Consider the following 27,164-nt stretch of genomic DNA (forward strand, 5'->3'; position numbering starts at 1 on the left):
TATGTTCTAACACATATTCTACATTTTTTATCATTCTACCTCTTCCTGCTAGAATTGCTCATTACTATTATCACAAACCCCTAAGACAGTGGCTGGAATACAGCAATATATGAACTTACAGTAACCAGGATTGAATGCCTGTAGGCAGAGATAGCATCCTTTAACAAAACAATATCACTTTCAATCTATGCTAGTAGCCTCTGCAGCTAACTCTACACCAAATTCATCTTTTGTAGGACATTACCAAAAGGAGCAAGAAACACCCAATACATTCTGAATCACTCATACCATTTCCACGAATATTATACCCTTAACTGGTAAAAGATCTGCCTTTTAAGACAGACTGGAGGAGTCTGACCAAATGTCCTGTCTATAAAAGCAAAAATCTTTAGATTTCTAGCCTTAACTGGGTTCTCATTCATGATGGCACCAAATCAATGCCATACTTGAGATTTCTTTTACCCATAGGACTCCACTGCCAGATAAAAAATTTTATGCCCTTAATACATTTTAGTGCCAATAACAGAATGACAACAGCATGAACAAATAAGTTTATTTTAATTTTATATAAAGAAATACAGGAGGCAGGCAGACCAGAATTGGTACAGCTATTCCATAAAATCAGTATAGGTGTAGACTCATTCTGTATTTCTGCTCAATTATCCTTAGATAGCATTCTCAAATTCCCCAAAAAATCATCAGAGATGTAAATTAAATGTCCACATTGTAGGCAGGAAAACAGAAATGCAGAGAGGAAAAAGGTATTCTTAAATGTCCTATATGTACAAACAAATACCACTTTTATCTTGTTGACCTGCAAGAGAGACTGAGATAATTTTTCAGCCAAGAATTCTAAAGGGGAAATGGATACTGGGTAGGGAAATAGTCTCTGACAGACTGTCATCATGTTTCACTGCAAAATACTGTCAGTTTACTTTTAGTTTAATTCAAAAGCTGTACATTCAAGTTTTTAGAAATTTCATAGTAGAAAATTTTGACTATCTACTTTTTTCACTTCTAAATAATATTCTTAAATTGTGGTCAAAAATTATAGAAAATATGAGTTTTTGGACTTTGTTACAATTCACCTCATCCCTCTTCAACAATCCACTGATTAAATCTATGACTTTTTTAACTATGAATTTCCTCTTCTAGCATATAGGATGAAATGTGAATGAAAGCTTTCTCATATTCATTACAGCATACAGTGCTCCCCAAACAGTCGGGGTCAAGGGTTAATGAAAAATATCTCTATATTCATTAGTTGTCCTCTTCTCATGCAAATTCTCTAAAATCATACTAGTAATAATGATAGCTAATACTTGTGATATAATATGTTCAAGGCACTAAGAGCTTTACATGAAATGTTTCACATAATACTTCCAAGAATCTTACAAGGAAGGTATTATTCTTAGGCTTATCTTACAAATGATTAAACAAAAGCAGAGGTTAATTATGATAAATATCACAAAGAAAAGTAGCTGGAAGAGTCAAGATAATGTTGAAAAAGATATTCTACAGCTAAAGGCCTTCCTATATTTTACTATATTAACAGAACTCTATTATAATTTGCTGAAGTTTAATAGGTTTCCAGTAACGATAGGTTTTTCTACATAGATTCCATTAACAGTATCTTTCTCCCATTAGAATTCACTGATGCTGAACTTGAAGAGGAAAATATGCTCCCATATTCACATTTTAGGAATTCTTTGATGATAATGGATTAATGACCAGAGAAGGCTCTCTATTTTAATCACAAAGAATCAGATAATTCATATATAAACTTGTGAGCTATGACTGAAGTCTATCCCACATTCTTTATATTCAAAAGTTTTCTCACTGATATGAATTCTCTGATGTTGCGTTAGCTGTGAACCTCGAGTAAAGGCCTTCCCACATTCCTTACATTGATATGGTTTCTCACCAGTATGGATTCTTTGATGTCGAGAAAGATGTGAGCTCTGAGTAAATGCTTTTCTGCATTCTTTGCATTCATAGGGCTTCTCACCAGTATGAATTCTCTGATGTAGAGTAAGTTGAGAGCCATGACTAAAGGCCTTCCCACATTCCTTGCATTCATAGGGCTTTTCTCCAGTGTGAATTCGCTGATGTTGAGTAAGTTGTGAACCACGAATAAAGGCCTTCCCACATTCCTTACACTGATATGGTTTCTCACCTGTATGAATTCTCTGATGCTGTATAAGTAGTAAACCACGGGCAAAGGCCTTCCCACATTCATTACATACATAGGGTTTCTCACCAGTATGAAGTCTCTGATGTTGAGAAAGATGTGAACTCTGAGTGAATGCCATTCTACATTCTTTACATTCATACGGTTTCTCACCAGTATGAATTCTCTGATGTTGAGTAAGCTGTGAGCCACGAATAAAAGACTTCCCACATTCCTTACATTCGTATGGTTTCTCACCAGTATGAATCCTTTCATGTTGAGTAAGTTCTGATCCGCGACTAAAAGTCTTTCCACATTCTTTACATTCATAGGGTTTTTCACCAGTATGAATCCTCTGATGTCGGGTAAGGAGTGAGCCACGATTAAAAGCCTTTCCACATTCCTTACACTGATAGGGTTTCTCACCAGTATGAATTCTCTGATGTTGAGTAAGTTGTGAGCCATGACTAAAGGTCTTTCCACATTCTTTACATTCATAGGGCTTCTCATTGGTATGAATTCTCTGGTGTTGAGTAAGTTGTGAGCCACGGATAAAGGCTTTTCCACATTCTTCACATTTATAGGGTTTTTCACCAGTATGTATCCTCTGATGTTGCATAAGTAACGAGCCACGAATAAAGGCCTTTCCACATTCCTTACATTCATATGGCTTTTCCCCATTATGAATTTTCTGATGTTGAGAAAGCTGTGAGCCACAAATAAAAGCTTTCCCACATTCCTTACATTCGTAGGGTTTTTCACCAGTGTGAATTCTCTTATGCAGAATAAGTTGTGAGAGCTGAGTAAAGACCTTTCTACATTCTTTACATTCATAAAGTTTCTCACCAGTATGAAGTCTCTGGTGCAGAGTAAGTTGTGAGTTCTGAGTAAAGGCCTTCCCACATTCTTTACATTCATAAGGTTTCTCGCCAGTGTGGACTTTTTGATGTCGGGTGAGTTGTGAGCTACGAATAAAGGCTTTCCCACATTCTTCACATTTATATGGTTTTTCACCAGTATGAATTCTATGATGTAAAATAAGTTGTGAGCTCTGAGTAAAGGCCTTCCCGCATTCCTTGCATGCATAGGGCTTCTCACCAGTATGAAGTCTCTGATGAAGAATAAGCTGTGAATCACGACTAAAGGCCTTCCCACACTGCTTGCATTCATAGGGTTTTTCACCAGTATGAATACTATGATGTTGAGTTAGGTGTGAGGCTCGTCTAAAGGCCTTCCCACATTCCTTACATTTATAGGGTTTCTCAGTAGAATGACACCTAGGATGTTGAGATAAGTAAGTATGCTGATTGAATATGGACATTTTTTCATATATGATCATCCCTTGCCTGAAATATTCCTCCTGATTTTCTTGTTGCTTTTCCAATGTGCCTCTGACTTCCAAATAATCTCTGGAACTCGATTCCTCAAGATCACAGTTTTCAAGCCTGGCACTCATGTCCCATTGGGATAATTCTGTTTCATAAGTATCCTTTTTTGGAGATAAGTCTTTATTTGCACTCCTTGAAGGTAAGTCTGAAAGATAAGAGAATATCAACAATTTCTGTTGTCATTTCAGAAGGAGAGTTTCCATAGTAGAAAAGACTATATATGGAAAAGATATACAGATGATAACCGACTAATGATGATTCATTCCACTTAAATTTTTGGATCTTATGATAGTACAAAAGCAATATACATTCAGTAGAAATTATACTTCAAATTTTGAATTTTGATAATTTCTTGGGCTAGCAATATGCAGTAATATAGTACTCCTGTGATCCTGTAGCGGCAAGCTACAGTTCCTGGTAAGCCACGTGATTATGAGGGGAAACTGATATATGGAAAACCATTTTGTACCCATACAACCATTCTGTTTCTTGGTTTCAGTATTCAACAAATTACATGACGTATTTGACACTTTATTATAAAATAGGCTTTATGTTAGATAATTTTGAACTGTAGACTAACATAAGTGTTATGAACATGTTTAAGACAGGATAGACTAAGCTATGATGTTTGATAAGTGTATTATAGGCATTTTCAACTTATGACATTTTTAATTTACAATGAGTTTACTGGGACAGGAGCTATAAGGTGAGGAAGATTTGGTATAGGGAACCAATACCCATGAGAAATAACTGGCCTACATCAGTGTTTTTCAGATATTATTTAACCATGACTTATAGTAATACCTACTTACATTTCACATCATAACCTGACACATATAATTTCATTAAACAGTATCTACACTGTTTCATTTTTTCTATGCTATTCTAGTCTCTTCTCTGTCACACATACACAGACACTACACATACACACTCACAGCCAAAACCCACTAAACTGATTTCATGCTGCAGTAATATGTTGCTGCCTAGGGTTTCAAAAAATATTAGTGTAGAATGACCTTACATACTAACATGTAAAAGGAACACTAGCGATCAGAGAATAATAAAAATCTAGTGGGAAAGTAAGGGAAGAGAAAACTTTTTTAAGCTAGTGGTTCTCAAATTGGTAGGGCTCAAAACCACCTGGGGACCTTGGTAAAATTAAAGATGCCCAGATACTGCACCAGACTAACTGAAACAGAATCTAGTTTATCAGAAAAAAAGCATGGAGATCTTTAGGTTTAATACTTTCTAAAACCTGACTCTGATTCAGATCATGATTTGTTATCTCTGCCTAAACTTTTAAATACTTTCCTAATTAAACACAGAATAAAATCCAAATCCTTCCCATGACTTGATAAAGCACTCCATGGTCTGGTCCCAATTTATTTATGATTTCTCCATGAGCCTTCTTGGCTTTACTGATTATTTGCCAAACATACTAATTACTTTTAGCTCTGAAAAACTCATAGAACCAATTTCAACTTACAACTAACAGGGCTTGTCAGACATCTCTGAACCTGTCTGCATGAGATATTGCATACTTTTTCTCATTCTTCAGGTTTCAATTTAAGTACTAGTTCATAAATCTTAAATATACATTTCTGCTAACAGAAGACTAGGTAATTTAAATCAACCTTCCTGATGAGAGCAATCACACAAAACATTACAGGCATCTGACTGAAGAAGGCATTGGAGAATTCAACTGGAATAAAGAGTTGGTTGGCTAAAAGTTAAAAAACATACAAATTCACAGAAATAAGCTTATCATTTCAAGCCACTTTTCCACTTGCAGAGGTCCTACAGGTCAAGACAACTGAGATGTGGAGAAACTAAGCAGTGTTTTGGACCATTTCATAAGGCTTGGGCAATAACTGGAGAACAGGGCCCACTATAAAGTTATATTTAGGGTTGGGAACCCTAAATTGGCAAAATTGTGGGGATAGAAAATAGGTCACAGGTTGTCAAAGGTTAGAAATGGAGAAAGAGTTGACAACAAAGGGACAGCATGAGGGTGTAATGGCACTGTTGTACATTGTAACTGTGACAGTGGAGTAAATGTTGAATAAAACATGAGAAACCACCTTCTAAAAGTATGCCAAGCTTAAAAGAAAGTAAAGAAGTTCCACAAAGTCCACAATGAAAAACCAGAAACTAGAAAGGTAAACATACTTTGAAGCCACAGCTACCCTTGGGACATCTGCTATCTTCAACTGCCTACATATGAAAGTTAACGGTCTAAAAAAAATATCTGAGATAAGGCCCTGGACTTACAGTATGTCATGAATTAGAAATAAACCTCTTCACAAAACTGTAACCATCCAAAGCCTGCAGTTCAGAGGGAGAGAAAAAATATTCCCTGGCTTCAAAGAAAATGACAAGGAAATCTTAAGTCTTAGCCATGTAAAAAATTCTGACTTTTATTCTGAGGATGAGGAGCCATTGGAGGGTTGTGAGAAGCAGCATGATAGTATCTGACTTTTGTTTAAAAATCAATCATTCTGGTTGTTTTAAAACATCAGAGAATCAATGGGAAAGTACAGAAGCTGGGTGGATAGAAGCTAGGAGGCTAAGGCAATAATCTACATGGCTTGGACCAGATGATTCTGGAGGAAGGGGTGGAGAAAATAAGATGGATTCTGGATATATTGTGAAGGTGTGATGAAGAGGATTTGATGATGAACTGGGCATGTAACATGAGAGAAGTCTAAGAGAACTCCAAGTATTTTGCCTGGGCATCCAGAACAATACCAGTGCCATTTACTGAGAACTTCTCATTGTAGTAGGAGCAGGTTTGAGAGAGAATATCAAGAGTTTGGTTTTGAACTATCAGATATTATAAAGATGTTGAGTAGGCAAGTATATGTAAAAGTATGGGGTTCTGAGGAGATATTTAGATGAGATATGTGAATTTGAGAATTATCAATAAGTAGATGACTTTTAAAGCTATGGGATTTGATAAGATCACCCAGAGAGAGTTTTGGATACAAAAGGTACAGGAAAGGAAGGGAAGAAAAGAAAAAGGAAGTTTGAGGATTGAGACCTGGGACACTTGAACAGTTAGAGGTCAGGTAGATGAGAAGGAACCAGCAAAGGGAGACTAAAAAGGAAGAAAAAAAAATTAGGAGAATGTGGAATCCCAGAAGCCAAGCGAAGAAAGTGTTTTGAGGAGAAATAATCAATTCTGTCAAATGTTGAGAGAGGTGACTTCTAATTTAACAAAGGCTTTAACAATATGGAGGTTACTTCTGATCTTCACAAGATAGTTTTGGTGGAATAATGGGGATAAGTTCTTTTTTTTGTTTTTAATGTTTATTCTAGGGGAGGGACAGAGTGTGAGTGGGGGAGGGGCAGAGAGCGGGAGATACAGAATTCGAAGCAGGATCCAGGCTCTGAGCTGTCAGCACAGAACCTGACATGGGGCTCGAATTCATGAGCTATGAGATTATGACCTGAGCTGAAGTTGGATGCTTAACTGAGTCACCCAGGCACCCCATAATGGGAATAAGTTTTGACTGAAGCAGATTTAAAAGATGACCTGGAGATATGAAGCATGGAAAACTCTTTTGAGTTTTGTTGTAAAAAGTAGCAGAGAAATAGGGCCATATCCCTATTTGCTTGTTTATCAGATTTGTTTATCAATTTAAGATGGGAGAAATTACAGGTGTACAGATGCAAATGACTGTACCAGACACTGACAAATTGATGTTGCACAAGACTAACAGAACATTGCTCCAAGAATGTTACTAAACAGATGAAAAACGAGTGGAGTACAAAACGAGTACTAACGAGTACTAAACGAGTTTAGTACAAAAGTGGAGATACTAGCCTTAGATAAAGGCACATAAAGTTTATCTATCATAATAGGAAAAGAGGCCCAGTGAGTATAAAGCTGGGAACCAGACTGATGAAGCAGCAGAAGCTTGTATAAGTTCTCCTCTGATTACTCCCATTACCTCAGTGAATTTATGAATTCAGCTCAGGGCAATCATCTTAGAGTCAGATAAGAGAAATTACAAGTCATGACTATGCAACTGAAAACTTAGCTCTGAAGTAAATAAACAAAAATTGATAGACATAAAAAAAGGAATAAATCCAAAGTCATAGTAGAGAACCTATGATACTGTAATACAATAAGAAATATATATTTAGTTTTTGTTCCTGATTTCTCATACAGAACTCCTAAAACTCTTGGAAACAAGTACCTTTCAACCACACCTAAATTTATGCTAAGGAAGTGACTTTTGGAAAGCCCCTAAAGAGGGTGGGCTGGTTGCCAGGGGAATCAACCATGTGATCAGTGGGTTGGAACTTTTTTTTAAATGTTTATTTATTTTTGAGAGAGAGACAGAGTGAGAGAGAGAGAGAGCACGAGCACGAGCGCGCGAGCAGGGGAGGGGCAGAGAGGGAGACACAGAATCTGAAGCAGGCTCCAGGCTCAGGGCTGTCAGCACAGTGCCTGACGCGGGGCCCAAACTCAGGAACGGTGAGATCATGACCTGAGCTGAAGTTGAACATTTAACCAACTGAGTCACCCAAGTGCCCCTCAGTGGGTTGGAACTTTTAGCCCCACCTCTGGAGAGGGCAAAGATGCTGGACATTGAATAAATTACTCATGTCCAATGATTTTATCAATCATGCCCACCTAATGAAGCCTCCAGCAAAAACCCTGACTGAAGGGGTTCAGAGAGTTTCTGGATTAGTGAACACAGTGCTGGGAGGGTATGCTGAGAGACAGCATGGAAGCTCCATATCCCTTCTCCATACCTTGCTAGAGTATAAGTCCTGATAGGTTTTTGTTTTTGTTTGTAAGGCACGTGCCTGACTTAAGCTTTGATTGCTGAGGCATCCACTTCAAAGAGGCATCCATCAAAGATGACTATATTACAAGCCACACTAAATAAAGGAGCCAGGCTGCCTCCCCCATCTGAGATTCCTTTGTTGATTTCAGTAACTAATCATTTGGACCACTTACTAAATTTTTTCTTGCTGCCCTCTTAAGTTCCCGCTTTCATTTTAAATTCAACAATACAGAGCCCAGAAACCCTAGGCCCTCATTCTCAACCTCAACAGAGGCAAAACCCTAGGTCTGTGCACTCTCTATACCCATGCCATCACTGTAGGGCCCAGGGTATGTTGTATCATTTCTAGGTCCTCTAAGTCATAAATCTTTACTTTTTCAAAGTCTCCCAATGGTTATTACTAAAGGGCATCTTGCAATCATAGTAAGAACCATAAAAGCTGGTCCGGCCACATCACTGGTGGTTGCTGATAGGCTGAGACCAGCACAAAAACACTTTCCCTGTGCATCTCTTCCATTGGGCTGTCCCTGAGTTGTATGTTTTATAATAAACTGGTAAATGTAAATGTTGCTCTAAGTTCTCTGAGCTCTTCTAGCAAATTATTAAACCTGAGAAGGGTACTGTGGGAACCTCTGATTTATAGCCAGTCAGTCATAAGTACGGGGACAACTTGGGAGTTACAATTGGCCTCTGGGGTAGTAGGCTGTGGGATTGAGCCCTTAAACAGTGGGGTCTGTGCTAACTCTGGGCAGTTAGTATCAGAATTAAGTTAAATTGTAAGACACCCTACTGGTGTCTACCAGGAACTGGAGAACTGCCTCGTATGGGAAAATCCACACATCTGGTGTCAGAAGTACTGTGTGAGTAAAAGGAAATAGTTTTTTCCTTTTCTGTTTTAGGACAGTTATATAAACAGACTAAGAAGAAAGTACAGACTCAGAAGACTGGAACATAATTAATAAGATAGGTATTAACTATATAGATAGATAAAACTAATAATAAAACTAGAAATTGCAAAAACATAGAAAACAAATATAGAATCCTAGAATTAAGTAATTAAGATACTTCTATATAATGTTTGACATAAAAGGAAAATAAAAATTAAACTTAAAATTTAGAGCAAAATACCAAGAGGAACTTGATGTGAAATCCCAAGACTCAACTAATGAATCCTCAGAAAACTCACAGCTTTAAATGTACTTATTAGAAAACAAGAAATAATTAAAAACAAGAGAATTAAGATGTCAACTCAAGAAGAGGGAGGAAAAAACAAAACAAACAAAAGAATTAGCTAGCTAAATGAGAAAGTGAGTAAACCAGAATTTCGAAGGAATAGAAATGGCCAGAAGTCCATTCATTTTTTCCAAAGCAAATAAATGGTACAAAAATATGACACGCTGGGGAAAAAAATCAGATTGGGCACAAATCCAGAACATTGGAAAGGATAAAGAATAGACGAACATAAATCTAAGACAAGTGCTTATGAGAAAAACCTATACATAACTGAACAGTAAATTAGAAAAACTAGTTGAAATGGATGAAAATAATAAAAGTGATCCATGAATAAAGAAAATCTGAGAATACATCAATAACTACATAAGAATTTTAAATTTGAGTTTAATGTCTATCCTCCTAAAAGGCCACAGACACTGATGATTGATGGTTTGACTGGCAAGGTTATCCAAACCATTAAAGAATACACAATTCAATTCCTATGTAATTGTTGTTGAACATACAGAAACATGGAAATCCACCCAAGTCATTTTACATAGTTAACTAAGATAACAAACCTGGACAATGAGAGCTCAGGAAAACGAAGTCAATCCTATGAACCAACATAGGTCAAATTTTTAAATAAACATTAGCAATGTAGAATATAGCTGTATTAAGGACTGAAACATCATGATTAAATACAATTTATCCCACAAGTGGAGGAGTGATTCAACATCAGAAAATCTACTTGAGACCTTGTATTAAAAATTCTCTAGGGACACCTGGGTGGCTCAGTTGGTTAAGCGTCCAACTTTGGCTCAGGTCATGATCTCATGGTTTGTGAGTTTGAGCCCCGCATTGGGTTCTGTGCTGACAGCTCAGTCTGGAACGTGTTTCAGATTCTGTGTCTCCCTCTCACTCTGCCCCTCCCATGCTTGTGCTCTTTATCTCTCTTTCAAAGATAAACATTTTTTAAAAATGTAAAAAAATTCTCTAAAGCCAGAATGGCTCTTCTTTAACCTAATTAAGAGTATCAGAAATCTAAAGAAACATATTCAGTAAACATTAGAAATACTTCCAATAAAGTTTGGAAAAAGACAAGAATTGTTTTTCAAATTGTGAAATATTCAAATACTCAGCTCCTACTGGTTACAGTTTTAAAAAACTGGCACAAATAGAAAAGAAATAAATAATACATTATATACAAAATGCAAAAGTATCTACCTAGAAATCCACTATTATCCCCTGGACAATTATTAGATGTTTCTATAAGATTATTATCAACTTACAGATATCAACATTTTGCTAACCATATATAGATGTGTATTATGTGTGTGTGTGTGTGTGTGTGTGTGTGTGTGTGTGTGTGTCTATATATATGTATTAGCCATTCAGAAAATATCATACAATAAAACAGTCCTATACATAATATCAACATTTATAAAGTACTGAGAAAATTGCTTTAGAAGAAATGCAAAAGACCATTTAAGAAAAAACTATGAAATTTACCTAAGGACATCAAATGTAGATATAGAAGGTTCAAAGACAAAAGGATTCACAATTGTAAATATGTGAATGATGCATCAGATTTCTTGAAATCCTGTATAAAATATGACCTATATTCTTTTAAAAGCATGCCATACTTTTTTTTAAAAAAGTAAAGAAGATCCAAAGGAGGTACAATGAAGTGAGAACCACAAACCAGAGGTAAACATGCTCTAAAGTCACAACTACCCTCAGGATATTTGTTGATTTCAATTGCCAAACAGTTTGTATCTATCTTAATGGTCTGATATAACCCAAGACACAAGGCCATAGGCCCACAAAATTTTAGGGATTAATACTGAAGCTCTTCACAAAATCAGAATTATCCAAGGCCCACAGTTCAGATAAAGGAAAAAAAAGTCCACGTGATCTCAAAGGAAATGACAAGAAACACTGCAGTCTTGTCCTAGACTCTCAATGAAAAGGAGGGAAAAAAAATCATACTTCATCATTACACAAGAGCCCACATGAATGTAAGAAGTTGCAGAATTAGGCCTGTTCTCTACAAACTGAATTTTTTATATATAGAGCATTTATAAATGCTTGAAATATATGAAAATTAAAATATGAATTCAAAACCATGATAAAGGAACTAAATAGAAGTAAAAAAAAATAAGATCTAGGAGAGGAAGAGAATATCAAAGTTCTAGAAATAAAACGATATAATCAATTATATTAAAATCTTAAGAAAAAAATCTTAAAGGCAGCCAGAGAGAAAATACCAATTACTTACAAAAGGAATAATAATGAGACAGAAGGCAGACTTCTCAAGAGCAACAATAGAAGGCAGAAGACAGTGGAATAATATCTTCAGAGTGCTGAGAAAAAAATAATTGTCAGTATAGAATTCTATACCAAGTGAAATCATCAGGCAGAAATGAAAGTGAAGCAAGGTTACTTTACTAAAAGAACAAAAATAAAAACAGAACATTTACTAACAATAAGCCTTGCTTAATGTATTTCATGACAAATAAAATCATCTCAATGGAAGGTATAATGAAGAGGAATAGAGTGCAAATAAAAGGATAATCATATGAATAAATCTACAAGCAAACACTGTCATTATAAAACAAAAATAATGCCCATTTGGAGGGTTTAAAAAGAAAACAATTAAAACATCAGACAGTAACATAATAGATGGGAAAGATGAACCATAGTTAAAGGCACTTTCAGATCCTTCATGTATCTTTCATATTGTTCTGGGGAAAAAGGAAACATTAACTTTAACCATTGTTAAGTATTTAAGTGACACAAACAATAATGATAATGATTAAAGGACCAAAACAGGCAGAAATACTCCCAAAATATTTAAACTCACCAGCAATCACAGGTATGTAGTGTTGGTAAAGGTACAGAAAAAGAGTATAGTCATATACTGCTGGTATGCTCCTGATTTTTGACAGTGAAATATACATTTGACACAGAGAGGTCAGTGTTTCATCTCTCTATAGAAGCTCAACTCACTGTCACAACAGCTTCCAACTTATTTCAAGGTAGACCCAATCCTTTCTGTTTCTCAGCTGGTTGCCTTGAAATCCCAGGTGTGAGGATGGGGCATATAGTTTACTCAGGACTTTTACTGCTTCTTGTGTTAATTGTAGTCAGTTCGGTGTGAAGTGATACCTCACTGCAGTTTTGATTTGTATTTCATTGATGTTGAGCACCTTTTCATAACTGTTAGTCATCTCTATGTCTTCTTTGGAAATATGTCTATTCATGTCTTCTGCCCATTTCTTAACTGGATTATTTGTTTTTTGGGTGTTGAGTTTGGTAAGTTCTTTTGTATACTAGCCCCTTATCAGATATGTGATTTACAAATATCTTCTCCCGTTCTGTATGTTGCCTTTTCAGTTTGTTGTTTCCTTCACTGTGAGGATTTTTATTTTTATGTAGTACCAATAGTTTATTTTTGCTCGTTTCCCTAGCCTCAGGAGACCTATCTAGTGAGAAGTTGCTACGACCAATGTCAAAGACGTTACTGCCTGTGTTCTCCTCTAGGATTTTGATAGTTTCCTGTCTCACAATTAGGTCTTCAACCCATTGAACTTATTTTTGTGTATTGTGTAAGAGAGTGGTCCAGTTTCATTCTTTTGCATGTTGCTGTCCAGTTTTCCCAACAACAGATGTTGGTCAGGATGCAGAGAAAGGGGAATCCTCTTACATTGTTGGTGGGAATGCAAACTGGTACAGCCACTCTGGAAACCAATATGGAGGTTCCTCAAAACGTTAAAAGTAGAACTATCCTATGAGCCAGCAATCGTATACTACTAGATATTTACCCATATGATACAAAAGTACTGATTCAAAGGGATACATGTACCCCAATGCTTATAGCAGCATAGCCAAATAGCAACAACAGCCAAATTACAGAAACAACCCAAATGTCCATCGACTGATGAATGGATCAAGAAGGTGTATATATATATATATATATATATATATATATATATATATACACACACACACACACACAATGCACTATTACTCAGCCATAAAAAAAAAAATGAAATCTTGCCATTTGCAACAACATGGATGGAACTAGAATGTATTATGCTAAGCGAAGTCAGTCAGAGAAAGACAACTGCTATATGATTTCATTCATATGTGCATTAAAAAAAATTTTTTTTAGGGGCGCCTGGGTGGCGCAGTCGGTTAAGCGTCCGACTTCAGCCAGGTCACGATCTCGCGGTCTGTGAGTTCGAGCCCCGCATCAGGCTCTGGGCTGATGGCTCAGAGCCTGGAGCCTGTTTCCGATTCTGTGTCTCCCTCTCTCTCTGCCCCTCCCCTGTTCATGCTTTGTCTCTCTCTGTCCCCCCAAAAAATAAATAAACGTTGAAAAAAAAATTAAAAAAAAATTTTTTTTAAATGTTGATTTATTTTTGAGAGAGACAGACAGAGTGAGTGCCAGCAGGGGAGGGGTAGAGAGAGAGGGAGACACAGAACCTGAACCAGGCTCTAGGCTCAGCCGTCAGCACAGAACCCAAGGCAGGGCTTGAACTCACAAACTGCGAGATCATGACCTGAGCCCAAGTTGGACACTTAACCGACAGCCACTCAGGCACCCCAAATATGTGGCATTTGAGAGACAAAATAAAAGAACATAGGGAGAAAAAAAGAAAAAGAGAGGCAAACCAAGAAACAGACTCTTTAATTATACAGTACTGATAGTTGCTGGAGGGGAGGTAGGTGGAGTAATGTGTTAAATAGGTAATGGGTATTAAGGAGGGCACTTGTGATGAGCACAGTGTTGTACGTAGGTGATAAATCACTAAATTCTACAGCTGAAACTAGTGTTGTACTGTATGGTAATTGGAATTTAAATAAAAACTTTAAAAAAAGAAAAGACTTCTGCAAAGCAGTGTGCAAACACTGTATGTGGATTGAATGAGTGCCTTAATATTAAAACATTTAATAATTAATAAAATATTTAATTTTCATTAAATGTGTATATTTTTCAAACATCATTACAATTAATAAAAAACTACAAAACTATATTTGCATTAAAAGAAATAAAGTACATGTGACAAAAAATTAAAGATAACCACTAAGGATAAAAAATAGTATACATCTTCCAAATTAAACAAGGGGGAAAATGGAGTTTAAAAAAAACAAAACAAAACAGGGATGCCTGGGTGGCTCAGTCAGTTAAGCGTCTAACTTCAGCTCAGGTCATGATCTCACGGTTCGTGAGTTCAAGCCCCACATCAAGCTCTCTGCTGTCAGTGCAGAGCCCACTTCAGATCCTCTCTCCCCATCTCTCTCTAGCCTACGTCGGCTCATGTGTGTGCTCTCTCTCTTAAAAATAAATAAACATAAATAAAAAAGAGATGTATCCATCCTGATTATTAGGAAAGAAATAAAAGAAGGAAGCACAGAAGATTAAGAGTAGACAAAAAACATAAAATAGGGAAGAAATAAATCCAAGCATACTGGTAATAGCAACTAAATGGAGTGAACCCTCAAATAAAAAAATAGGGGCATCTGGGTGGCTCAGTTGGTTAATTGACCAACTGTTGATTTTGGCTCAGGTCATCATCTCATGGTTCCTGAGTTCAAGCCCCCCATCAGGTTCTGCACTGAGAGTGCAGAGCCTGCTTGGGATTCTGTCTCCCTCTCTCTCTCTCTGCCCTTTCCCTGCTCTCTCTCAAAAATAAACAAACATTAATAAAAACACTTATTTTTGAGACACACACACACACACACAGCGTGAGCGGGGGAGGGGCAGAGAAAGAGGGAGACAGAATCAGAAGCACACTCCAGGCTCAGAACTGTCAGCACAGAGCCCAACACAGGGCTCAAACCCACAAACCACAAGGTCATGACCTGAGCCAAAGTCAGACACAACACTTAACCTGACTGAGCCACCCAGGTGCCCCAAAATAAACAAAAATTTAAAACAAAAATAAATTTTGGGGCGCCTGGGTGGCTCAGTTGGTTGAGCAGCCAACTCTTTGATTTCGGCTCAGGACATGATTCCAGGGTCATGAGATTGAGCCCTGCCTCGGGCTCCATGCTGAGAGTGGAACCTGCTTAAGATTCTCTTTCTCTCTGTTTCTCCCTCCCTCCTTCTTCCCCTCTCTCCCACTCACATGTATTCTCTGTCTAAAAATATATCTAAAATAAAATAATAAAATAAATACATAAATTTATTCTTAGGTAATATATTGTAGTGGTTACCAAACATGTCTGAACATTTGAACAACCTAAGTAGCTTCAAAACATAATATTTGTATCCCATGCTAAGAGATTGTGATTTAATTGGTCTGAGGTGTGGCCAGGGATCTGGAATTTTTAAACGAACTCCAGCTATGCATACAAATTTAGAAATTATTTCCATATTTTTTCCCAAAGTGTTCAAATATAATTCACATACCTACAGTTTATTCATTTAAAGTATATAATTCAATGATTTTTTTTCCAATTCAATGATTTTTAGTATTCACAGAATTGTGCAACAATGACCACAATCTAGAGATTGTATTCTTATCACCTCAAAAAGAAACCTGTGTCTATTAGCAGTCATTTCCAATTTCTCTATTTCCATTCTCCAATTCACCTTCATCTCCCACCCCCAGCACTTGGCAACCACTAATCTACTTTCTGTCCCTATAGTTGTCTATTGTAGACATTTCATATAAATGAAATAATGTAATATACAGTCTTTGCATCTGGCTTCTTTCACTTAGCATGTTTTCAAGGCTTATCCATGTTGTAGTATGTATCAGAACTCCTTTTTATTGCTAAATAATACTCCATTTAAAGATATAACAAATTTTATTCATCCATTCATCAGCTGCTAGACATCTGAGTCGTTTCACGTTTTGGCTGTTGTATTGCTAAACAGTAATCCCTTGTAAAATTTTATTTATTTATTCAGTCAATAGCACTTCATGTCTGTTGGCTATTTGTATTTCTTTTCCCTTTTTTTTTAAACAAAATAGTGATATTAACCCCTTATCAGACATATCATTTGTAAATATCTTCTCCCATTCAGTAGGTTGTCTTTTCATTTTATTCACGGGTTTCCTTTGGTGTACAAAAGCTTTTTATTTTCATGTAGTCCCAAGAGTTTATTAAAAGATTAGTGCCTATGTATTCTTTTAGTTTAATGATTTCAGGTCTCAAATTTAGGTTTTAAACCCATTTTGAGTTTATTTTTGTGTATGGTGTAGGAAAGTAGTGTAGTTTCATTCCTTTGCATGTAGCTCTCCAGTTTTTCCAGAACAAAGAAAAACATTTATTCAAAAGACTCTCTTTCCCCCAACTGGCTATTGTTGCCTCCTTTGTTGTAGATTAATTATTTTAGCTTTAGTTTTATGAAAAATACTATTGGCATCTTGTTAGGTATTGCACTGAATCTGTGGTTTGCTTTGGGTAGTATGGACATTTTAACAATTACTAATTCTTCCAATCCATGAGCAGTGTATATCTTTCCAACTGTATTATCTTGAATTTCTTTCATCAATGTTTCATAGTTTTCAGAGTATATGTCTTTTACCTCCTTGATTTGTTATTTCCTTTTCCTTGAACTGCCTATGAATGTCTTTTACCCACTTTTTAAAAACAAAATATTTCCTTTTCCTTAATCTATAAAAGCTTTTTATATTCTAGGTATTAATTTCATTGTTGTCAATATGAATTGCAAATATATTCACCCAATTCAAGGCCTTTTATTTTCTTTATGTCTTTTTATAAAGAAAACAATTTTCATTCAAACATCAATCTATTGATGATTATTTTTAAAAAGATCTAAACAGAACCTTTAGAAATGTTCTTAGTTCTCTTTCAAATCCGACCCTCTATGAAAATCTCTTATTGCTTGTTATTTTTGTGATTTAGCTTATTTCTTTAAACATTTCACCAACATTTTATATTTATATCTAAAAATACCAATATGTGAAATCATTTGCCATGTAATCTGTTGTTTCTTTAGATTATCTATCACTCACCTATGACCTGTTTCCTTGTGGGTTGGATGATCTTTGTGAGCTCATCTTTTGTTGATCTTAATTTGTGAGAATTCTAAAACCCTCTTACTTTCCTTCAGAGAGGATGTGCATTTTCTTTCACCAGAAGTCAGAGGGCACCACCTCAAAGCATAAAATTTGAACTCCTTTTCTGGAGTTGCCAAATTATATTTATTCCTTAATTACTCTATCATTCACTCTTCTTTAATTATGCTTTTCTGTTCCTCCTACTAAGTTAACACCCACCCTAAACTCTCTACGTTTACTACTCCATTTGTCTGCAATACTGTTCCTGCACAGACTGGCCTGACTCCTGCCCTTACTTCAGTCAAGTCTTTGTTCAAATATTACCTCCTTAGAGATGTTTTTTAAAAATCTACCTATCTAAAATAGCTCATCCATACTCCCCAATTAATTTGCCTACTCTCCTTTACTTTCAAATTCCTTATTGTTGCCTGCAAACTATTATATTTATTAAATAAATGTATATATGTAAATATATACACACAAACACATATATTTTTATTTCTCCCAGAGAATGTAGCAGAACACAAACTTTATCTAGATCATCATTTCTCCAATACCTACTATAGTCCTTGGTAAAGAATAGGCTCTTAATAAATATATTTGGAATGAATGAATACATTTTAAAGGGAGACAATATAAATCTAAATACAAAAAAAAATCTAGAAAGGAATTGACTCCCAAGTTTACATACCACTGGAGAAAAGGAAGAGCTCCTCCTTTGAGAGTGGGAAGGACTATCATAAGAGACCAAAAGGGAGAAGAGTAGGGATTAGGTGGGATTCCTTAGAGAGATTGTGCTGAAAAGCCCTTGCTTTTCTTCTCAAGTCAGAAGTCTTTTTTCCACATGACTTGGGTCTCAAAGGCAGTGTACCAACCAGTAACTTCATAAAGCCTTCAGAGAAAAGAGGAGTGAATGGGTAAAAGACAGGGACTTCAAGAGTCTAAAGAATAAAGTGATCATTTAGGTTGGAAAATCACTTGTTAAAAGTTTTAACTGATATAGGATGTCTCTTATTTTGTTATAGGAAAAGTCCAACAAACTTTCTTAGACAATCACATGTTCTTCCTGAGCTATTTTCCAATAGAAGGTGGTTCTAGCACATTCATTCAAAGAACAATACAAAGTTCTTAAAATGTAATATTCAACTACAAAACACAAATAGGAGCGAAAGTATTTGTTGTAATGGATTGTTTACCTGACCTAATCTACCCTATTACTATGTAAATAATATAAGCTTTTCTATTGTCTGAAAAACAATAGATTTCTGGATCTAATTTTCAAAATATTTTTAACTCCTTTAGCATATCTAAATTATAACAAGTGTCCCAGAATTCAAATCTAGCCCCTTGCTTATCAAATAAGAGAGAAAGAAGAGCGATAATTACACTGGAAAATGGAGAAAGCAAATATGCCCTATGAAATATTACTATTTCCAGTAATTCAAATATTCTCATTCCTTTGAGAATAATAAGAGGCAATTCAGTTACTTAAAAACAATCGAAGAAAGCAGCCATTCCAAAGGTAGATCCTGAAATACTAGGGGTACATTTCCTTACCTACTAGTGACACCAAGTTACTATAGTTCTCCAACATCACATCTCTATACAAATCCCTTTGAGCAGAGTCCAGGCATTCCCACTCTTCCTGAGAGAAGTCAATGGCAACATCCCTGAACATCACTGATCTCTGAAACAACAAATATAATACCAGTTGTGGAAATAAAGAAAATATTTTTTTCAACAGAGGGGAAATGACAGGGTACTCTCCACAAAGGAGGTAAAAAACAGCAGAAAGCCACTGACATAAATGAGACACTAAAGAAATCAATTCTTCTGAAGTACCAACATATTCCTGTTGCTATAGGTAATTCCTGCATATAGAACATCTCATTATGCAGATAAGTCTGGAAATTAAAGATGTAAAGTCGCAACTAAAAGAAATAGCACACAAAGGCAACCTGTACAATACTCTATCATTCACTCTTCTTTAATTACACTTGTATCTTGTGTATCATATGTTCTCAATAAATTCAAGTTTCTCTTCCTTATTCTTTAAGAAATAAGAAAAATAACTGGGGAAGTTTTTTTGTAAAATCTCATAAAATCTGCTTCTTATAAATTTTGTGTAAAATTAAGGAATTTATTGAAACCTCAATCCATCATTGTATCAGGATATTATCTCATAAGCATTTTCCTTCTTACCAATAATTTAGTACATATTTTAACAGGCTGCAAGATAGCTCCATATAATGAATGTCTGACTTACTAAGTGTGCATTATTTACACATTTAGCTTACATAATAATCTCATAAGCATTTCTTACTTTTGGGAGTCTACAATTCTCAACAACTTTTGCGTGTGAATGATGATCTTTCTTGTACTATTTATCACTTATAAAATGCACATTTTTCCTTGTTCTAAGCAACAGAAAGGTAGAAAAGATCATCTAAACTTACATGTACAAGATTAACACATAACTTTGACTCTCAAAATTATCCATATTATTGCTTTATGTCAATTATGAATTACCAGGGAAGATCCCTGATCTCTTTCAGGCTCTAATCATGTTCTAATGGATCTTAAAAGCTCACAAAGCATGAGCTCTGAGGCCAGTCAAAACTAATGATCTTGTCTAACCAGGAAACTTAGGTATAAAGAGAAGTTCAAAGTTTTCTCATGTGTGGTACAATTAACAACCTTCTCTATCTTATAAAATCAGGGAATCTGCTTTTGTTAAATCAGTGCTTCTAGTCAAAGATGCTCCAAGTATTTTTGAATAATTACGTGAATATAGGTTGATTAGAAAGACAAACTTAGGAAAGATTCTCATCACTTATAAGACTGGAATGCTGGGGAGCACATTGCTGAGTGGGGTCAGTTAGGAAGGACATTTCAGAAATAAGGAATGCAAATGTGCACATACTCTGTAAAAAAAGTGACTACTTAAACAGAGCATGAAAAAACACCAATTTACCTGAGCCATGGTTTTTAGTGCTCCAAGAAATGATCAATCCTCCTCTGGATTCCTATCTTAGAGAAGCACAGAGTCTGAAAAAGGCAGAGCTAGAGACAAGAAAACCGAACCATGAGACCATGCTTTTTGCAAAGTTCCAAATGAGTAAGTTAGAATTATCTTTGTTGCTCTCTTCTTCCTGTCTCTTGCTCCCATCACCAAAAAAATACTAACTGGGACACGTACAGGTGATGGTTGTTACTCTGATCAAACTTAATGCTCTCTATATACAAAAAGACAATATTTACAACAACTTCTCTACTGTTTCTGAAAAAAAATTATAGATAATACATTTATATCCTTTATGCCAAAAATAGAGATAATGACCAACAGTTATACACATTAAAAGGCACAATTAAATGCTTGCTTGCAACTACTTAAAATAAACAAATCAGATTTATAAGATGACAATATTCAACTAAGCATATTTTTAAGTTCCATTTTAAAAATTTTAATTCCAGTATAGTTAACATACAACGTTATATTGTTTTCAGGTGTACAATATACTGATTAAACAATTCTATACATTACTCAGTGCTTATCATGTTAAGTGTACTCTTAATCCCCTTCACCTATTTCATATACAACCCCACCCAACTGCCCCTCTGGTAACCATCAGTTTGTTCTCTATAGTTAAGAGCCTATTTCTTGGTTTGTCTTCTTCCTTTCTTTGCTTTCTTTCTTAAATTTCACATCAGTGAAATCATTCAGTATTTGTCTTCCTCTAATTTCATTTAGCATTATACTCTCTAGATCCATTCATGTTGTTGTAAATGGCAATATTTCATTCTTTCTTATGACTAGGTAATATTCCATTGTGTGTGTGTATATGTATGTATGTATGTGTGTGTGTGTGTGTGTGTGTGTGTATATATATATATACACACTACTTCTTTATCCACTCATCTATAAATGGACACTTGGGCTGTTTCTATAATTTAGATATTATTAATAATGCTGCAGTAAACATAGGGGTACCTGTATCTTTTTAAATTCGTGTTCTCATAGTCTTTGGGTAAATATCAATAGTGCAATTACTAGATAATATGGTAATATCTTGGCTATTGTAAATAATGCTGCTACAAACATAGGGATGTATGTATCCCTTTGAATTAGTGTTTTGGTATTCTTTGGGTAAATACTGGTTGTACAATTGCTGGATCATAGGGTAGTTCTATTTATAATTTTTTGAGGAACCTGCACACTGTTTCCCAGAGTGGCTGCACCAGTTTGCATTTCCACCAATTGTGCACCAGGGTTCCTTTTTCTCTACATTGTCACCAATACTTATTGTTTCTTGTGTTTTTGATTTTAGCCATTCTGACAGGTGTGAGGTAATTCTCATTGTGGTTTTGACTTGCATTTCCCTGATGACGAGCGATATGGAGCCTCTCTTTATGTTTGTTGGCCATCTGTGGGTCTTCCTTGAAAAAAATGTTCATGTCTTCTGCCCATTTTTTAATTGATTAGGGGTTTTTGTTGATTTATATAGCTTTTTTTTAAATATATATTTTGGATTCTACCCCTTTATCAGATATGTCATTTGCAAATATCTTCTCCCATTCAATAAGCTGTCTTTTAGTTTTGCTGAATGTTTCTTTTGCTGTGCAAAGCTTTTTATTTTGAAGTAATCCCAATAGTTTATTTTTGTTTTTGTTCCCCCTGCCTCAAGAGACATATCTAGAAAAGTGTTGCTATGGCTGATCAGAGTAATTACTGTGTTTTTTTTTAGAATTTTTATGGTTTCAGATCTCACATTTAGATTCTTAACTGACTTAAATTTTTATATATGGTATAAGACAGTGATCCAGTTTCATTCTTTTGTATGTAGCTGTTCGGTTTTCCAAACACCATTTGTTGAAGAGACTTCTTCCCATTGCATATCCTTGCCTCCTTTGTGAAAGACTAATTGACCATATAATCGTGGGTTTATGCCTGAGCACTCTATTCTGTTCCACCAATCTGTTTTTGTGCCAGTACCACACTATATTGATTACTATAGCTTTTTAGTATACCCTGAAATCTGGAATTGTTATACCTCCAGCTTTGTTCTTCTTTCTCAAGATGGCTAATGGGAGTCTTTTGTGGTTCCATATGAATTTTAGGGTTATTGCTCTAGTTCTGTGAAAAATGCTGTTGGTATTTTGACAGAGACTTCATTAAATCTATAGATTGCTTTGGGAAGTATGGACATTTTAACAGTATTTGTTCTTCCAACCCATGAGCATGGAATATCTTTACATTTCTGTTGTCTTAAATTTCTTTCTTTTTTCAATTTCATCAATTTCAATTTCTTTAATCTTTCATTTATTTTAAAGTTTTCCGAGTATAGATCTGTCACCTCCTTGGTTAAGTTTATTCCTAAGTATTTTATTCTTTTTGGTACAATTGTAAATGGGATTATTTTCTATTATTTATTTATTTTGAGAGAGTGAGCATGTGAGCAGGAGAGGGCAGAGAGAGAGAGAGAATCCTAAGGAGGTTCTGCACTGTCAACATGGAGCCTGAGGCAGGGGCCCAAACCCATGAACTGTGAGATCATGACCTGAGCCAAAATCAAGAGTCAGACGCTTAGCTGACTGAGCCACCCAGGTACCCCCTCCCCCAGGATTGTTTTAACTTTTCTTTCTGTGTGTTTTTTTTAATGTTAATTTATTTTTGAGTGGGGGAGGGATAGAGAGAGGAGAAGACAGAGGATCTGAAGCAGGCTCTGTGCTGACAACAGAGAGCCTGATGCAGGGCTTGAACCCACAAACCATGAGTTCATGACTTGAGCCAAAGTCGGACTCTTAACTAAGACTGAGCCACCCAGGCGCCCCTTGTTCTGCTGTTTAATGGATTTCTGTATATTGATTTTGTATCCTGTGAACTTAGTGAATTCATTTATCACTTCTAGTAGTTTTTTGGTAGAATCTTTTGGGTTTTAAATATATAATATTATGTCATCTGCAAATAGTGAAAGTTTCACTGCTTCCTTACTGATTTAGATGCCTTTTACTTCTTTTTGTTGTCTGATTACTATGACTAGGCCTTCCAGTACTATGTTGAAAAAAGTGGTAAGAGTGGGGACGCCTGATGACTCAGCAGGTCAAGCTTCTGACTCTGGATTTCAGCTCAGGTCATGATCTCATGGTTCATGAGACCTAGTCCCATGTCAGGCTGTGCACTGACAGCATGGAGGCTGCTTGGGGTTCTCTCTCTGCCTCTTCCCCATGTACCTGCACACCTCTCAAAATGGATAAACATTTAAAACAAAACAAAACAAAACAAAACATTGTGAGAGTGGACGTCCTTGTCTTGTTCCTGGTCTTAGTGTTTCCCAGTTTTTCCCATTAAGTACGATGTTAGGTATGGGTTTTTCATAGATGGCCTTTACTATCTTGAGGACTGTTCTCTCTAAATCTACTTTGTTGAGGGTTTTTATCATAAATGGATATACTTTGTCAAGTGCTTTTTCTGCATCTACTGAAATGCATGAAATGATCATATGGTATTTATCCTTTCTCTTGTTGATGTGATGTATGACACTGATTAATTTGTGAATACTGAACAAGCCTTGCATCTCAGGAATAAATCCCATGTGATCATGGTGAATGATTTTTTTTTAATGTATTGTTGGATGCGGTTTGGTAGTATTTTATTGAAGAATTTTGCATCTATGTTCAACAGAGATATTGGCCTGTATTTCTTTTTTTTAATTAAATGTTTATTTATTTTTGAAAGAGAGAGACACAGAGCATGAACAGGGGAGGGGCACAGAGAGGGAGACACAGAATCTGAAGCAGGCTCCAGGCTCTGAGCTGTCAGCACAGAGCCTGATGCAGGGCTTGAACTCACAAACTGGGAGATCATGACCTGAGCTGAAGTCGGATGCTTAACCGACTGAGCCACCCAGACGCCCCTGTATTTCTCTTTTTTACTGGTGTCTTTATCTGGTTTTGGTCTCAGGGTAATGCTGGCCTCATAGAATGAAAGAAGAAGTTTTCCTTCCTCCTCTGTTTTTTGCAATAGTTTGAGACTAGGCATTAACTCTTTAATAAATGTTTGGTAGAATTCACCTGTGAAGCCATCTGGTCCTGGAATTTCGTTTATTGGGAGTTTTTTGATTACTGATTCAATTTCATTGCTAGTAACCAGGCTATTCAAATTTTCTATTTTTTCCAGTTCAATTTTGGTAGTTTACATGTTTCTAGAAATTCCTTAATTTCTTCTAGGTTGTCCAGTTTGTTAGCATATAATTTTTCATAATATTCTCTTATAATCTTTTGTATTTCTGTAGTGTCAGTTATTTCTCCTTCATTTATGATTTTGTTTAGATTCCTCTTTTTTTTTGTCTTTTTGATTAGTCTGCCTAAATGTTTATTAATTTTGTTGATCTTTTCAAAGAACCAGCTATTTCTTTTTCAAGTTTCTATTTCATTTACTTGGGCTCTAATCTTTATTATTTCCTTCCTTCTACTGGTTTGGGGTTTTGTTAGTTCTCTTTCTAGCTGCTTTAGGTGTAAGTTTAAGTTGTTTATTTAAGATTTTTCTTGCTCCTTGAGGTAGGCCTGTATTGCTACAAACTTCCCTCTTAGAATAGCTTTTGCTGCATCCCAAAGGTTTTGGATCATTGTGTTTTCATTTTCATTTATCTCTATGCATTTTTTGATTTCCTCTTTTCTTGCTTGGCCCATTCATTGTTTAGTAGCATGTTACTTAACCTCCATGTATTTTGTGTTCTTTCCAGATTTTTTTCTTATGGTTGATCTAGCTTAATAGTGTTGTGTTTGGAAAAGTTGCATAATAGGACTTTAATCTTTTGAATTTGTTGAAACTTGTATTTTTTTATTTTTTTAATGTTTATTCATTTTTGAGAGACAACAGCATGAGTGGGGGAGGGACAGAGAGAGAGGGAGACACAGAATCTGAAGAAGGCTCCAGGCTCTGAGCTACCAGCATAGAGCCCAACACGAGGCATAAACTCACAGATGGCAAATCATGACCTGAGCTGAAGTTGGACACTTAACCAACTGAGCCACCGAGGTGCCACTGTTGAGACTTGTTTTATTGCCTAATATGTGATCTATTCTGGAGAACATTCCATTTGCACTTGAATAGAATGTATATTCTGCTGTTTTAGGATGGAATGTTCTGAATATATCATTTGATCCATCTGGTTGAATATGTCTTTCAAAGCCATGGTTTCCCTATTGATTTTCTTTTGGATGATTTGTCTATTGATGTAAGTAGGATGGTAAAGTCTCCTATTATATTACTATCAATTACTTCCTCCCTTTATGTTTGTTATTAGATGCTTTATTTATTTGGGTGTCCCATGTTTGGTGTGTAAGTATTTACAATTGATATATATTCTTGTTGGGTTGTTCCTTTTATCATTAGATAGTGTGCTTTGTCTATTTTTATAATTTTTGTTGCTTTAATGTCTTATTTTGTCCAATATAAGTATTGCTACCCCAACGTTCTTTTCACTTACATTTACATGACAACTGTTCTTCTATCCCTTCACTTTCAATCTGCATGTGTCTTCAGATCTGAAATGAATCTCCTGTATGCAACACAGAGATGGGTCTTGCTTTTTTCCCCATTCTGTCACCCTATGCCTTTTGATTGCAGTGTTTAGTCCATGTACATTCAAAGTAATTATTGATAAGTGTGTCCCTATTGCCATTTTGTTTACTTGTTTTACATTTTGTTACGGTTGTTTTTGTAGGTCTTCTCTATTCCTTTCTTCTCTCATTAGGTTTCTTTAGTGATATCCTTGGATTCCTTCCTCTTTATTTTTTGCATATCTATTTCTGGTTTTCTATTTTGGTTACAATTAGGTTTGTGTATAACATCTTCTGCATATAGTGGTCTATATTAAGTTGGTGGTTGCTTAAGTTTCAACCCATTCTTTACTCCTCCCCCCTCTGCATTTTAGGTACATGGTGTCATACTTTACATCCTTCTCTTTTGTGAATCCCTTGACTGATTTTTATAAATATACTTAATTTTATTGCTTTTGTTCTTCCTACTTTTTTTTTTAACGTTTATTTATTTTTGAGACAGAGAGAGACAGAGCATGAACAGGGGAGGGTCAGAGAGAGGGAGACACAGAATCTGAAACAGGCTCCAGGCTCTGAGCTGTCAGCACAGAGCCCGATGCGGGGCTCGAACTCACGGACTGCGAGATCATGACCTGAGCCGAAGTTGGCCGCTTAACCGACTGAGCCACCCAGGCGCCCGTGTTCTTCCTACTTTATTATTACTACTTATGGTCTTTCCTTTCCACTCAGAGTCTCCTTTAACGTTCTATGTAGGGCTGGTTTAGTGGTCATGAATTTTTTTAACTTTTTTCTGGGAAACTCTTTGTCTCTTCTTCTATTCTGAATGATAGTTCTGCCAGAGTATTCTTAACTGCAGGGTTTTCTTTCAGCACTCTATGTATATCATGGCATTCCCTTCTGGCCTGCAAAGCTTCTGCCAAAAAATAAGCTGATAGCTTTATGGGTTTTTCCCTTGTATGTAACTGTTTTGTCTTCTCTTGCTTTTAGAATTTTC

At 35.8% G+C, this 27,164-nt stretch overlaps 1 protein-coding gene across 1 annotated transcript in view; it reads right to left on the reverse strand.

Moving 5' to 3' along the window:
- Window positions 1-487: 487 nt before the first annotated feature.
- LOC124511190 (zinc finger protein 850-like) overlaps window positions 488-27,164 on the reverse strand; it is a 145,592-nt gene continuing 118,915 nt past the window's right edge. The window contains 1 exon segment of the mRNA XM_047078186.1: window positions 488-3,388. Within this exon segment, the coding sequence (XP_046934142.1) occupies window positions 1,773-3,388 (1,616 nt within the window). The 3' untranslated portion in view covers window positions 488-1,772.

Source organism: Lynx rufus, unplaced genomic scaffold (assembly GCF_022079265.1).
Source record: "Lynx rufus isolate CCGP_SWC_20201006 ecotype Redwood Valley unplaced genomic scaffold, mLynRuf1.p SCAF_16, whole genome shotgun sequence".
In the NCBI taxonomy this organism is placed as follows: Eukaryota; Metazoa; Chordata; class Mammalia; order Carnivora; family Felidae; genus Lynx; species Lynx rufus.